Source organism: Schistocerca piceifrons, chromosome 7, assembly GCF_021461385.2.
Source record: "Schistocerca piceifrons isolate TAMUIC-IGC-003096 chromosome 7, iqSchPice1.1, whole genome shotgun sequence".
Lineage (NCBI taxonomy): Eukaryota > Metazoa > Arthropoda > Insecta > Orthoptera > Acrididae > Schistocerca > Schistocerca piceifrons.
In genome coordinates, this window is record NC_060144.1 from 570,464,400 (window position 1) to 570,479,901 (window position 15,502).

The following is a 15,502-nucleotide window of genomic DNA, read 5'->3' on the forward strand; positions in this document are numbered from 1 at the left end:
ATCCTACTCGCCGGTCATCTTCTGTCTTCAGGAAACAAAGCTGCGTCCCCATGACCGCTTTGTTCTCCCTCATTTTCAGTCCGTCCGATATGATCTCCCCTCTGTTGAAGGCACTCCAGCGCATGGAGGACTCATGATTCTTCTCCATGAAACTCTCCATTATCACCCAATCCATTTAAACACTTCCTTCCAAGCTGTCGCCGTCCGTCTTCCCTTTCCGGATACACGTTCTCTCTTTGTACTGTATACATTCCATCGTCCACACCAATGGCACGAGCTGATCTCCTTCATCTTCTTGGTCAGCTTCCACCCCCATATTTGCTGGTTGGGGTCTTCAATGCCCACCACCCGCTTTGGGGATCTCCACATCCTTGTCCACGTGGCTCTCTATTGCTAGACGTCTTCCACCAAGCAGATCTAGTTTGCCTCAACACTGTGGTCCCTACATTTTTGTCTGCCTCCATGACATATTTATCTCATTTGGACCTTGCGGTCGGTACTGTTCCGTTAGCTCAGCGCTTCGAATGGTTCGCCCTTGATGATACACACTCGAGTGACCACTTTCCATGTGTCCTTAGACTGCAGCCTCAACTGCCCTACATGCGCCCGTGACGCTGGAAGTTTACCCAAGCCGATTGGACACTTTTTTCGTCTCTAGCGACATTCGATGACCGTCACTTTCCCAGCGTCGACGATGAGGTCTCACATATTACCGACGTTATTCTTACAGCTGCGGAACATTCAATACCACGCACCTCCGAACTGCCCCGGCGCCCCCCAGTTCCTTGGTGGAACGAGGCATGCCGTGATGCAGTACGTGAGCGGTGACGTGCTCTCCGCGTTTTCCGCCACCATCCTACTTTGGCCAACTGTATCCGCTATAAGCAGTTCCGAGCGCAATGCCGTCGTGTCATCCACGATAGCAAGAAGGCAAGCTGGAAATTCTTTATTAGTTCATTTAACACCTTCACTCCCTCCTCAGAAGTTTGGAGTCGGCTTCGACGGTTCTCAGGCGCGCCTAGTTTCTCCCCAGTCTCTGGGCTCACTGTCGCGCATGACACATTAGCGGACCCCGTTGCAATTTCTAACTCGTTGGGTCAGCACTTTGCTGAGATTTCGAGCTCTTCAAATTACCCACTAGCGTTTCTCCCGAAGAAACGTGCAGCGGAAGTGCAACCTCTTGCTTTCTCCTCTCAAAATCGCGAAAGCTACAATACTGTTTTCTCCTTGCGGGAACTCCAACATGCACTCTCTTCTTCTCGCTCCTCCGCCCCAGGACCGGATGGTATCCACGTCCAAATGTTGCTGCATTTATCAACCCATAGTCTGCGTTACCTCCTTCGCCTTTATAATCGAATTTGAACCGACAGTACTTTTCCCAGACGATGGCGGGAAGCTATCGTCATTCCTGTTCCAAAACCTGGAAAGGACAAACATCTCCTCTCTAGCTATCGTCCCATTTCTCTCATGAGTAGTGTCTGTAAGGTTTTGGAGCGTATGGTGAATTACCGTTTAGCGTGGTGGCTGGAATCCCGCAGTCTTTTAAGACCTGCCCTATGCAGATTCCGAAAGCATCGTTCTGCAGTTGACCATCTTGTTGCTCTCTCCATTTATATCATGAACAATTTTCTCCGGAAACGCCAAACAGTAGCAATATTTTTTGATCTGGAGAGAGCATACGATACCTGTTGGAGGACATGCATCCTCCGCACACTGTTCTCTTGGGGCTTTCGAGGTCGGCTGCCCTTTTTTCTTCGCGAATTTATGGCAGAGCGCACATTTAGTGTGTGGGTGAACACTACTCTCTCCCGTACTTTCTCCCAAGAAAACGGGGTACCCCAGGGCTCCGTGCTGAGTATTGTACTGTTTGCCATTGCCATCAATCCAATTATGGATTGTCTCCTTCCTGATGTCTCGGGCTCCCTCTTTGTGGACGATTTTGCGATCTACTACAGCTCTCAACGGACCAGCCTTCTTGAACAACGTCTTCAAGGATGTCTCGATCGCCTCCACTCTTGGAGCATCGAAACCGGCTTCCGTTTTTCTCCCAGTAAGACAGTTTGTGTTAATTTTTGGCGGCGTAAGGAGTTTCTTCCGCCCTCCTTACATCTAGGTCCTGTCAACCTTCCGTTTTCAGACGTCGCTAAATTCTTGGGTCTTATGTTTGACAGAAAACTGTGCTGGTCCTCCCACGTTTCCTATCTTTCAGCTCGCTGTCTGCGTTCCCTCAACACCCTCCGTGTCCTGAATGGTACCTCCTGGGAAGCAGACAGAGTGGTCCTTCTCCGCCTCTATCGCGCCTTAGTGCGCTCGAATTTGGACTATGGAAGCATAGTCTACTCCTCTGCTCGGCCGTCTATTCTTCGGCGTCTCGACTCTATCCACCACCGTGGATTACGTTTAGTGTCTGGAGCTTTTTACACCAGCCCTGTGGGAAGCCTTTATGCTGAGACTGCTGAACCCCCGCCAATCGCCGAGCAGTCCTTCTGAGTCGTTATGCTAGCCATCTGTATGCAGGCCGCCCCTCCCCCCTACTACCACCGGGAGTCCGCTTCCGTCAACTGCTCCATTCTCTTTCCTTCCGCTTTCCTAAAACCTTCTTGACAACTTGGGGTACAGCACCGCCTTGGCTCTGTCCCCGGATCTGCCTGCTCCGTGACCTTTGTCGATTTCCCAAGGATGGTACCCCTTCACTTGTTTATCGTCGGGCATTTGCTGCTCTATGTGCACAAATGACGGACGCCACATTTATTTACACCGACGGCACGAAAACATCGTTAGGTGTAGGGAGTGCCTATATTGTTGGCGACACCCCAAATCACTTTCGGCTTCCCGACCAGTGTTCGGTTTATACTGCGGAGCTTTACGCTGTTCTCCAGGCTGTCCACTACATCCGCCGCCATCAGCGAATACAGTACGTTATCTGCTCAGATTCTCTCAGCTCTCTCCTCAGTCTGCAAGCTCTTTATCCTGTGCACCCTCTGGTCCACCGGATTCAGGACTGTCTGCGCTTGCTCCACCTGGGGGGCGTCTCGGTGGCGTTCCTCTGGCTCCCGGGACACGTTGGTATCTATGGAAATGAGGCGGCCGATATTGCAGCCAAGGCTGCAGTCTCTCTTCCTCGGCCAGCTATTCAATCGATTCCCTTCGCCGATCTACGGAGCGTTCTATGTCGACGTGTTGTTCATTTATGGCACACGCATTGGTCGACACTTACCCATAATAAATTGCGGAACATGAAAGCTCTTCCTTGTGCTTGGACCTCTTCCTCCCGAACGCGTCATCGGGAGGAGATAATTTTAACTAGACTCCGGATAGGGCACTGTCTTTTTAGCCATCGATATCTTTTAAGCAGTGATCCTCCCCCACTCTGTCCCCACTGCTCTCACCTGTGGACGGTAAGACACCTTTTAATTGAGTGCCCCTATTTTAATCCGTTAAGCTCCCGTCTACAGCTTTCGCCTGATATATCGTCGATTTTAGCAGATGACACGCGCTCAGCCGACCGCGTTCTCAAGTTTATTAGTGCCGGTGAAATGACGTCAGTCATTTGAAGCTTTTTGGGGACAACCAACCCCTTTCTGTAGTGGATTTTTAAGCCTTCCTTCTGCTTTTAGTTTCTCCAATTTTATGACTTTCGTTCCCATTGCTGCTGGTTTTCAATTTCGGCTTTTTACTGTTTCCTAAGTCACGGACCGGGCGCTAATCACCATAGAAGTTTTGCGCACTAAAACCAAAACAAAATACCTCCTGGAGTGCTGCAGGTTGTAAAATTCGATCTTTGGGCTAAAACACTGCTGGCTTCACGCTACCGACTCCCTGAGTAAAATCCCACTTGAAACTCTGTCCGCAAAAATATTTGCACTTACAGCAATGCAGTACTTGTTCATTGCCCATCCCTTAGCCACTTCTGTTAGCATAGCAAAATGAATCGTAAATTTGTTCACATCATTGCTGCTACTTGTCATTACTGCCATAATTAAGTATTCAAAAATGCAAAGTGGCAATTGATGTGTACTTTGCTCTCCCAGTGCACGACACGTGTAGGTTGCCACATTGCAACCCCAATCAATTCAACCTCATGTACCTTAACACTAGAACACTCGTGTTCCTTTCAGACTCCACGCTCTCCTATTCCTGGTTGGACCTCTCCTTCTGCACTGCCCACCATGCCAATTGTCGCGAATGGTTCGTTCTCTCTGACCTGTACTTGAGTGACCATTTCCCATTTGCTGACTCCGATACCACCTACATGTAAACCCAAGTGGCAGCTTTCAAAAGCTGATTGGAGGCTTTGTTCCTCCCTGACAACCTTCGACGAACAACATTCCCACAGTTGTGATGACCATGTAGAGTACCTCACTAATGTTATCCTTACCACAGCAGATTTTTCTGTACCTTGCACTTCATCTTTCCCACATTGTATCGTGGTGTCTTAGTGGACTGAGGCATGCCATGACGTAGTTAGTTTGCACTCGGAGAGACACTCTCTGCATTTTTAACTTTCAACCTATGATGGAAAACTGTATTCATTATAAACAGTTGTGTACACAGTCTCGTCACATTCTTCTGGATAGCAAAAAAGCTAGCTGGATTTCATTTACTAGTTCCGTTAACAGTTCCACTCCCTCTTCCATCATGTGGGCCAACCTCCTTCGGATCTCTAGAACCAAGTTCCATTCCCCAATTTTTGGCCAGACTGTAGCAGATGATGTCATCGTGGACCCCTTGAACCTTATGCTGCTTTTTTCCTGAGATTTCAATCTCTACCCACTATCACCCAGCCTTTCTCCATTGGAAACGAGTGGAGGAGGTTCAGGTGGTATCCTTCTTCTCTCAGAATCGTGAATGCTACAATGCTGCCTTTACTATGAGGGAGCTAGATCATGCTCTCAGTTCATCCATATCCTCTGCCCCAGGGCTGGACGATATTCCGATTCAGATATTGCAGAACCTTTCTCTTACAGGCAAGCACTTTCTCCTTCATTCATACAATTGCATCTGGGCATAGCACATTTCCCAAATGCTGGTGTGCAGCCAGTGTCATACCCAGACCTAGGCCCGGTAAAGACAAACACCTTCCTTCTTGCTATCACCCCATTTCTTTCACCCGCTGTATTTTCAAAGTGATTTGAACATATGATTCAGGCACAGCTGTACGGTTGCTCCAGTCTCGCAATTCACTAACCACTGCGCAGTATGGATTTCAGGCACACCGTTCTGCAGTTGATCATCTTGTCACTTTGCCAATCAATGTCATGAATGGTTTTCTGCGGAAATACCAGACCGTGGCCGTGTTTTTTGATTCGGAGAAAGCCTACGACATCTGCTGGAGGACTGGTATCCTCTGTACACTCTACATGTGGGGCTTCCGAGGCCGCCTGCCCCGTTCTTTCAGGAATTTTTAAAAGATCAAGTTTACAAGGTATGTGTGGTTTATGCCATGTCAGACACCTTTAGCCAAGAAAACTGGTTGCCTCAGTGCAAAAAGAGTTGCCTCAGGTCCCCGTCCTGAGCATTGTCCTCTTTGCTGTAGAAATTGACCATATTATGTCCTGTTTCCCACTGGGCATAACTGACTCCCTTTTGTCAATGATTTTCCCATCTATTGCAGTTCTCCATGGACTTGTCTTCTCGAACGGTGTCTTCAGTGATGTCTCGATTATCTTTACTTGTGGATCATCAACAGGCTTTTGCTTTTCCACTGACAATATTGTTTATGAATTTCTGGCATCGTAGTGGGTTTCTTACCCCATCTTTACATTTTGCATCTGTTGCTCTTCCGTTCATTGAAACTACGAAATTCCACAGACCCGTGCTTGATAGGAAACTTTTTTGTTCCTCCCACATGTCTTCCCTGGCTGCCCACTGTACCCAGTTCCTCAGTGTCGAACATGTCCTAAGTGATAGTTCCTGGGGAGTGGTTAAGACCAGCATTTGTACCAATCCCTTGTCCGTTTGAAACTAGACTACAGGTGTTTTGTTAATGAATCTGCATGTCCGCCCATCTCGTGCCATCTAAATACAGTCCACCAACATGGAATCTGTATGGCCACAAATGCCTTTTACACTAGTCCAGTTGAAAATCTCAATGTAGAAGCTGCAAACTACTGCTGTCATACTGGCCTGATGTTCTACTCAGCAGATGCGCATGCCATTTGTCTGTCATGCCCAACCGCCCATCCTATGCCTCCTTCTTCGATGACTCCTTTGACCACCAGTATGGGCTGCGTCCCTCTCCTCTGTTACTTCCTAGAGTCTGCTTTCGGTTATTGCTCTGCTTCAATTCACGCAACTTGCCAGTTTCCCAATGGGTGTGAACCCTTCACTTTGGCTTATTGCAGCGGCCCATGTTCACCCTGGACTTCATTCACTTCCTAGGAAAACTGTTCCTGTTTCAATCCATCACTGTAAGTTTCTCCAGCTTCACATGTAACTTCTCGATAGTAGCTTTGTGTACACTGGTGGCTTTTGGACTGATCATGGTGTCAGTTGTGTCTTTGCCATTGGAACAGACAATTTTTGGTATCTACTTCTGGAACACTGCTCAGAATTTACAGCAGAGCCCTTCGCCCTGTAACAGGCCATGCAGTACATCTAGTGACAAAGGATTTTCAATTTTGTCATCTGCTCCGAATCTCTCGGTGCCCTTCAGAGCCTCTGTGTGCTGTGCGCACACACCATCCCTTAGTGTAACAGGTCCAAGAAAGTTTCCACTTGCTTTCTCTTGAGAGAGCCAATGTGATGTTTTTCTGGGTTCCTGGTCACATCGGTCTGACTGGAAACGAGGCCGCTGATGTTGCTGCCAAGGCTGCAGTCCTCTTGTCTTGTCCTACTAGTCCTTCCATTCCTTCTGATCATCTCTGTGTTGCCATCTGTCAGCAGGTGGTGTCACTATGGCATCACCACTGGTATATCCTTCATGGAAACAAGCTCTGGGGAATCAAACCCCTCCCAGCGGCTTGCTCGGCCTTTCAACTCTTTCACTGAGAGATCATTGTAGCTGGTTTACATATTGGGCACTGTCGTAGCCATTGCCATTTGTTAAGCGCAGATGCCCCACCACTTTTTGCTCATTGTCATCAATCTATGACGGTTCGCCATTTCCTGACCAAATGCCCTTTTTTAAGCACTTACGTTCTAATGTATGTTTGCTGTCAGAGTTATACGCCGTTTTATTGAACAATTCATGAGCTGTCGACTGCAAATGACTTTTTATCCATTATAGCAATATGGCGAAGGACATTTAATCTTTAGTTCAGAACCTATGTTGTCTCTATGGCATATTTTGTGGACCTTACTCTAAGAGGAAGTCCTTGTTCTTATTTCTCTTTCCTCCCATCGATTGGGCTTAACAATTAGTCGTTTTTAAGTCCTTGTTCACATTAGTGGCCCAAGTTTCTGACATGGGCACATATGACCTTAGTTGTTTTTGCACCCTAAAACTAAATCGTACGCGCGCGCGCGCGCGCCCACACACACACACACACACACACACACACACACACACACACACACACACACACACACACCTAGTAAGCAGGAGAGCTGAGTTTTATTTGCAGCCTTGGTACAAATTTTTATTTGCTGCTTCAGCCTGTAACATAAAATGAATATCTTCAGTTTTTCAAAGAGCCTACAAGTGTACCATGGCATTTCCTAACAAAATGTCTTGTTATACTACAACACTTGATAATAATGTGATCTAGTTTCATTAGTGTTGAACCCGTCTTAAGCCATCGTAACACAGACAACCTGAGGAAATGTTACTTTGTGTGTCCCCTCAGTTTATCACTGTTGACAGAGGCAGTTTGCAGTGGATTGAAGCGATGTCATACTTGGCTCAGCGTCACTGGCTGTGACGATGAGAAGGTGATGGCTTAGTGTAGCTGACGGTGATCTGCTCAAGGTGGCTGCCTGAAGAGAATTGGCTTTCACCTGCTCAGCGGGCAGTTATATTGCCACCTCTGTAGTTCCCCAGCTGACCGACTTGCATGATTAAGTCACATGATGACATAATTACCGCTGCTTGTGGCAAACCCACTAAACTGACGAGGTTCATGTGACTCCCGTTTGTAAATCTCTGTCTGCCAAAGTCACAAAATAATATTTAAAATAAAGACAAGTGCCATTTGTCAGTTTTTTAATAGAAGTCACTGAAGTGGCCAGTGTACACCTGATCTGTATATCTCAAGAAGTGTTAACATTTTATCAAGTATGTACAAAAACTATAGCTAATACAGTTGTTACGTTTTGCTACTTAAAAAACCCTGAAACCTCTGCAGAAACTACAACTGTTCGGCCTTTGTATCGGAAATGTTGAAGGTTCTTTACTTCTTCGGAAAAAAGTATTCATATCCATCCAATTGTGAACTATGTTCTGTATATTGCCTTTGTCTTGTATATAATTCTGTGTTGGTGGAAAGTCACATTTTCAAATTTCTAGATTTTATGTATAAGGAAACTAACATGAGAAATGAAACTGAACAAGTAGCAACTCACATTATGTACATATGTATAGAAAGAAAATTGTGTTAATTGGCCTGTTCAGTATATTTTGGGAGGAGTTCTGGTTTTGATAAAAGATGCCAAGAGTTGGAAAAAGATAAATGCAATTTACCAGTCACTTAAATCTTTTTTTACTTGCCACTCAGTATAATATATAGAGGACTGAAAATGTGCAAAACTGTATGTTTTGTGCTGTAATGACACTCACATTCAGTTACAATTTTGAGACACACAGCAGATCATTTGAATCACAAGATATTTGCATTAAACACTAATTCTTCCACACAGTGTGAAATCATTTTTGTGTATCACAGAGCAGTTTCTCGAAAAATGGTGCCTGACCAGGATATTTGGCAGCAAGTAGAGTATTTGCCTTTGCATTGTTAAATAATTGGGTACAGCGGTAAATAAATAATTGGGTACAGAGCTATGTGCTAAGAAAAATAATCTGTAAAGATGACACATTAAGTGCCTGCGAGAGTGGAAGCTGTCATCAATGCTAAGGGTGGGCCAACACCATATTGAATTCCAGCATTACCGATGGAGGGTGCCACGAACTTGTAAGTCTTTTTCAGTCAGGTGTCCAGATATTTTTGATCACATTATGTATACATATATTCTTGGATTAATACAATGTTTCAGGAGATAACCTGTACTTGGCAATACATAAAGTCTGGAATACAATTTTAAGTTGTGTTAAGCATTGTCAACATTTGTACTATTATCCAAATAAGCCCACTAGTCTGATGCTTAGGAACCAAGAATGAAAACTAAGACTGGCACAATTAAAAGACATTTACACAAAAGCTTTCGGCCACAGCTTTCATCAGAAAAAGGAAGAGAGACATATACCATTCATTCACACAAGCAAGCACACCTCATCCACACATGGCGACCAGAATTCTGGTCCAAGCTGCCGGAGTTGGTGGTCGCGCACGCGCGTGTGTGTTTGTGTTTGTGTGTGTGGGTGTGTGTGTGTGTGTGTGTGTGTGTGTGTGTGTGTGTGTGTGTGTGTGTGTGTGAATGAATGAATGTTGTGTGTTTCTTTTTCTGACAAAGTCTGTTGATAAAAACTTTTTTTAAAAAAAAATAATATCTCAGAGCTGACTGTTGCAGACTTGTCACTTTTTCTTTCCTTATTTGTTTCTGTGTTCTCCAATCCATTACATTTCTTTGCCTGTTTTGCATCTCTAAGAAGAAACATAACAACAAATGCTATCCGTGTTTGATCATTTCATTATTTCAGCCTTTTAATGACTGTTAATGTGTCTGTTATAAATAGTGTTTCCTGATCTTGGAGTGTAATGTCACGTATGAACAATTAGTTTTATAGATGTTCTCTCTCTCTCTCTCTCTCTCTCTCTCTCTCTCTCTCTCTCTCTCTCTCCTCTCCCTCTCTCTCTCTCCCTCTCTCTCTCTCCCCCCCCCCCCCCCCCCCTTGTGTTGCATTGCCATATTTGCTCAGTAAGACTCATTAATCAGTAGTTTATTTCCAAAAATTGTACTAAAACATTATACTGTAGTACCAATTGAATTACCTTTTATTTTTCAGCTGTACCAGCTCTCATCAAGCTCATCCATGGAAACACCAATGGAATAATTTTCCTTGTCAAGGAGTTTATTGCCTATTACAAAAAGGTAGGGAGCGAAACAAACAGCTCTGAACAGAAAACATCTGAAAAAAAGGAAACTGAGACAGCACTCCCAATATCGAAAAACAGTACCTCGAAGAAGATCAGGGAGCTGGCTTCATGGACTACCTGCACAGACGAAGGCCCTCTGTTTGGCCGTAACTGCTGGTACGTTCCTCCAGAGACACGAGCAGCCCACGGCCTTCCTGATTTAATGGCGGGCAACAAACAGTGGGAGTACAACCTGAAACCGCGACGTCGTGAACCTGTAGAGGTTTCTCCCGTGACATCTCCAGTAGCTGTAGTGGCGGAACCGAAGGTTTCCATGTCAATTACAAAGTTCACTAAGAAACTATCTCGTGAGGAGTGCCAGAAACAGCTGAAGCAAGACGAGCAGCCACAGCCGGAAGCAAGACCTAGTTTCGGAATAAAGACATTTCTCATCAAGCCATCAGAGTCACAACCTGTACAGAAGAAGAGAGTTCCTATTCTTGTATCTGCAGCCAGAGGGCAAAAGTTGCCACAGGCAAGACATATAATTCCAAAAAAAACAGTTAGTAATGAAATAGACACGTGCAATATTTCTGATAAGTGTAAAGTTGAGAGTAAAACAGTTTCTGAGCAAACACAGAGTCAGGTTAATGGAAAAAATGCTGATGTCAACTGCACTGCAAGCCTATCAGGTGTGGAAGAAGAAAAAGTTAGTACAAAGGCAGAGAAGAGTGCAGAACACTGTAAAGAGATTGTTTGTATTGATTTAGATGATTGACACCACTCTAACATCAAATGTTTTAATTTAGTTTTTATCAATTGATTACTTTATGTTTTTCTAATGCAGCTTTTTGAGGGATAAGAGTTCATTCTCTCTTCGTGTGCATAGTTTATATTGTGATTGACTTGCAGTGCAAGTTACTTGTCTTAAGGCTGACAAATGACTGCTATTTTATCGCTGTTAACAATTGAGATGATATACATTTTAGATATTTTCATAAAAAATAAATATTTGTTCAGAAATGAATATCTCTGTTTGGACTGCTATCCTTGTTATGTAGTAACAGCAGCTACTGTCACAAATTCAGTTGCATATGAAAAACAAAATGGCACATAAAATAGGTTCCTTATGTGACTTAAAATAATCATGAACTGTACATATGAAAGTTAATAGTAATCATGTTATTTGCCAAAAATTTTAATATTTTTTCTTTCTGTTACGTATTTCATACCAGTTTTCCTCTGCGCATGGTTACTGTCGCTACCAGAATCCACCCTATCTGCCCCGCCTCCAACCTGCTGCGCACCCCCCCCCCCCCCCACCCCCCCCACCCCACCCCCACCCCACCACCACCACCACCACCACTACTTTCCTCTTGATCCTATCTTCCCAATTATGGAAATGTTTATTTAAACAAAATCTTCAGCGGCAATATATGTATTTGAAATATTTTCTTGCTGTCTCTGTCTTTGTGGTTATGGCAGAAAGAATGCAGTAGATCATTTAGCATTCTGACATGTCAATAAAGTAACTGACAATAACATTTTGCACTTGTCTCTCCTCTGGTTTCCTGATCATCAAATGATTCTTGAACATTAACATAACATTTCGATTATGGAGGATATTTTTATTTTCTTTTTCATCATATGTGGAGGTTCCCTGACTGCAGATAATGAAATTTAAATTTGGAGTTTCTGGGGTTGTACTATTGCAATTGATACAACATATATGTTCTACTGTCAAGTCAGCTAGATGATTCCATTTCTGTGAGCAAGACTTGAACCAGTGATGTAGTCAACTTCATCAACAAGAAATCATTGCCTGCAGTGCTTGATGAAGATGTTTGTCGAGCTTCTCTTATGTGTATACCACATTAGTGCATTGATGGCCCAAAATCATAGGTAGTAGGAGGATAAGTGCGATGTGCATCAGTTAATTCATGAGGTTGTGTTGACACCAGGAAATTGGAAAACTGTCGGTGATATATAATGAGTCAAGGTATACATTAATAAAAAAGAAACAACTCTTCAGAACATAACCTATGTAGTCTGTTAACAATAACTACTACTATTTGTGCTAGCTAAATGTAACCTCGTAAATCAGCAGGTCAGCCAGTAATACTGTTTCCTCACATTCTGTAGCTGAGGTTTATCCCCTCCAAGTAGCTTAATACAATATTGTTATAATTAAATTTTCACTACTTCAGCCGGTGTTGGCAAAAACTGTTTACCCTTTGGGTACTCAACTTTATCGGAACGATGTTCAGGCGGTGTGCTGAAAGATTTGATTTGTTAGTAATGTTAGTGTCGTGGCTTGCCGTTAGGTTCTGATACTGGATCGCATCATAGGGTTGAAACACAAGCATCAGTTGCATTATAGTCGCAGTCAGTCAGTATGGATCTGGTAAACACATTTGGAGAAAACTAAATCCTAGGCCAATTCTTCCAAACCACCGAGATCACCAGTTTTGATTTCTGGTTGTGGGGTTACCTGAGGGGGACACTTAACACAAGTTTGAGGTTGAAGATGAGCATAGCGAAGGAGGTAGCCAACATCCCACCTGAGATGTTTCGGGCAGCAGTAGAGCAGTGTCTAGTGTAGTTCTAGGATGTTACGGATGCAGATGGTCGTCACATTATGCAGCGTTTGTAACCTGGAACGTAAGCATGGTACACAATTATCAGCTGTTACCTCTTGTGTTTCTTTCAATGGTTTATTAATTATTTCTCTTCTGGATGTCCTGAAAAGTATTTCCACTTGTAAGTTTCATTGTCCTGCAATCATTTGATTTTAAAGGGCGGCCTCTCAAGTAGCAAAAGTTTAATTACAACCACCCTGTATTTACATGAATGTATTGTTTCCTTTTCAAAGAAAATAGTTACCTACATCTGTAAAAACAGAGGCAAGTTTACAATAAACATCTGTGAATATGACACATATGCACTTGTTGAGTGTTTCAGCTGTGACTTTTGAGCACACTGCTCTCGTACTTGTTTGGACTGTCAGTAGATGTGGTTTCAGCAGGCATGGCTCACACAACAACAGTCAGGGAAGGGAACATTGGTTGAGCTCATTAAATATAGTATAATAGGTGGATCTTGGGTTACCTGTAGCTAACCAGGGGTAGGAGACCAAGGGCTAATTTAGTAGCAGCATAAAAACACATTAAGACAGCCACTAGTGGAAGCAGCAGCAACCAATAAAACTGCATAAATGAAAAGCTGTGCTACCATCACATCTAGAGGATATTTTTATATGAAACAGAACCAAGGAATTACAATGGTGAACAGTAGGCAAATAAAGTGTGTAATTATTTAACATTGCTGTACCAAAATGTATGAGGTTTAAGTAGTAAAATGAGCAAATTAGATGTGCTCTTAGACAATGTTCTTTACATAAATGTGCTTTGGTTGACAGAAAAGCAAACATGCATTGCTACAATTACAGATTTTGTAGTGAAAAGTTGTTTATCTGCATAAAAAACATGTAGGTGTGATGGAGTATGTATATTTGTTATGAGGAACTGTAAATAAGGTGACACAAAACTGACTCGTGCGAAACAGACTGAGTACTACGTTCATGAACCAAGAGGACATATATGGGATGAGGCATTTGAAACTGTTTATGGAAATATCTGGTAAACTACAAATCAGATTAACAAAAAGTTGTTTGTCTCAAAGGAGGACATCCAGTGGCACCAAGCTAAAATCTTTGACATTTACTGGTTAGAGGGGCTGTTGTTTGTGTATTTGTTAATCACCACAAACAGTACAGTTCCCAGTAAGCTGGTCTGTCTTATGGGAGTTTTAAAGAATCCATTATACATATTGTTGGCTCTGGTTGAGACCGACTACCCACATAAGGTTAAGAAATCTTGGCACGTACAGCAGTAGACTAGCATTTTCCCCTTTTTGTTTTCAATCAAATGTCTTATCAAATAAAAACCCGAATGGAAATGTCTCTCGGAGAAATGTGCAGAACATTTATGTATTGAATTCTATGATAAAACTAATACATGGTAACAGAATAACTCAACTGAAGGGTACGGTATGGATACTGAAAGGGTGATGCCGAGCGGTTCTAGGTGCTTCAGTCTGGAACCGCGCGACCGCTACGGTCGCAGGTTCGAACCCTGCCTCGGGCATGGATGTGTGTGATGTCCTTAAGTTAGTTAGGTTTAAGTAGCTCTAAGTTCTAGGGGACTGATGACCTCAGATGTTAAGTCCCATAGTGCTCAGACGCATTTGTACCATTTTGATACTGAAAGTTTAGCTGGTAACTGATATTAAGAGAATTGGGAGACTTCAGTCTGATTACGGAGTCCATACGTTTTGTTTCTGTTTGAGTGAACTGCAGACTGGTGTGGGCGTCAAGAGGGTCCAGACACTTCCATTTCAGTTGTACAGGGTGACACAGAAAAACAGGAACATTTTCACAATCCAATAAAACTAGAAGTGATGAAGGAAAGAAATTGCATTCATAGTAATTGAAACCTTATGACTTTGCCATTTACGAAATATTGATGGCATTTATCATTTTTTTAAAATTACATCCTTTAGATGGCGTCCTCCTTTATGAATAGATTTGTGAAATCTGCTGTTGAGATTCCTCATTGACCGCTGCAACATCTCAGTTGGTATACTGTGAATTGCATCCTGAATTCTCTGTTTTAACTCATCCAGGGTTATTGGTAGAATTGTGTAGACTGTGCTCTTGAGGTAGCCCCATGAGAAAAAAATCACAAATGGATAAATCTAGGGCCAGGGAATGTTACCGAATTGCGAGATCACACGGTTGCCAAAAAATTCTCGCACATAGGCCATTGATTGCCGTGCAGTGTGTGATGTCGCTCCATCCTGTTGAAACCAGGCTTCTTGAAAGTTTGGAAAGTTGTTCAATGCAGGTGTAACAAAAGTTCGTAACATCTCCATGTAACGATCGGCATTGACAGTTACTGCGTTTCCGTGTTCATTTGCGAAAAAATATGTTCCGATAATCCTAGGTGATGAAACACACCATACTGTCACTTTACTAGCTGTAAAGGGGCTCATGAACATCATTAGGATTTGTGTTTGCCCCATAACGATAGTTGTGTTTATTCACATAACCTGTGAGATGAAAATGTGCCTCATCTGACATCCACAACTTGTCTAGAAATTCATCGTCATTGTTTATTTTTGGTATCATTGGTTGACAAAATCCTAATCGTAACCAGTAATCATTGACCGTCAATTATTGCACTTATGTAGTTTGTATGGATGAAATTTCAAATCAAGATGAGGAATTCTGCGAACACTCTCCCGAGACATTCCAACCACTGCCGCTTGGGGCTCCGTTAGACAGACTCTCGTACAACATCAATGGCCGCTGG

At 43.4% G+C, this 15,502-nt stretch overlaps 1 protein-coding gene across 1 annotated transcript in view; it reads left to right on the forward strand.

Moving 5' to 3' along the window:
• The window catches only part of LOC124804751 (chromatin assembly factor 1 subunit A-like), a 102,756-nt gene extending 91,599 nt beyond the window's left edge, over nt 1-11,157 (forward strand). Inside the window, exon 12 of the mRNA XM_047265056.1 lies at nt 10,061-11,157. Coding sequence (XP_047121012.1) covers nt 10,061-10,908 — 848 coding nt within the window. The 3' untranslated portion in view covers nt 10,909-11,157. The remainder of the gene's footprint in view (nt 1-10,060) is intronic.
• The last annotated feature ends 4,345 nt before the right edge of the window (nt 11,158-15,502 follow it).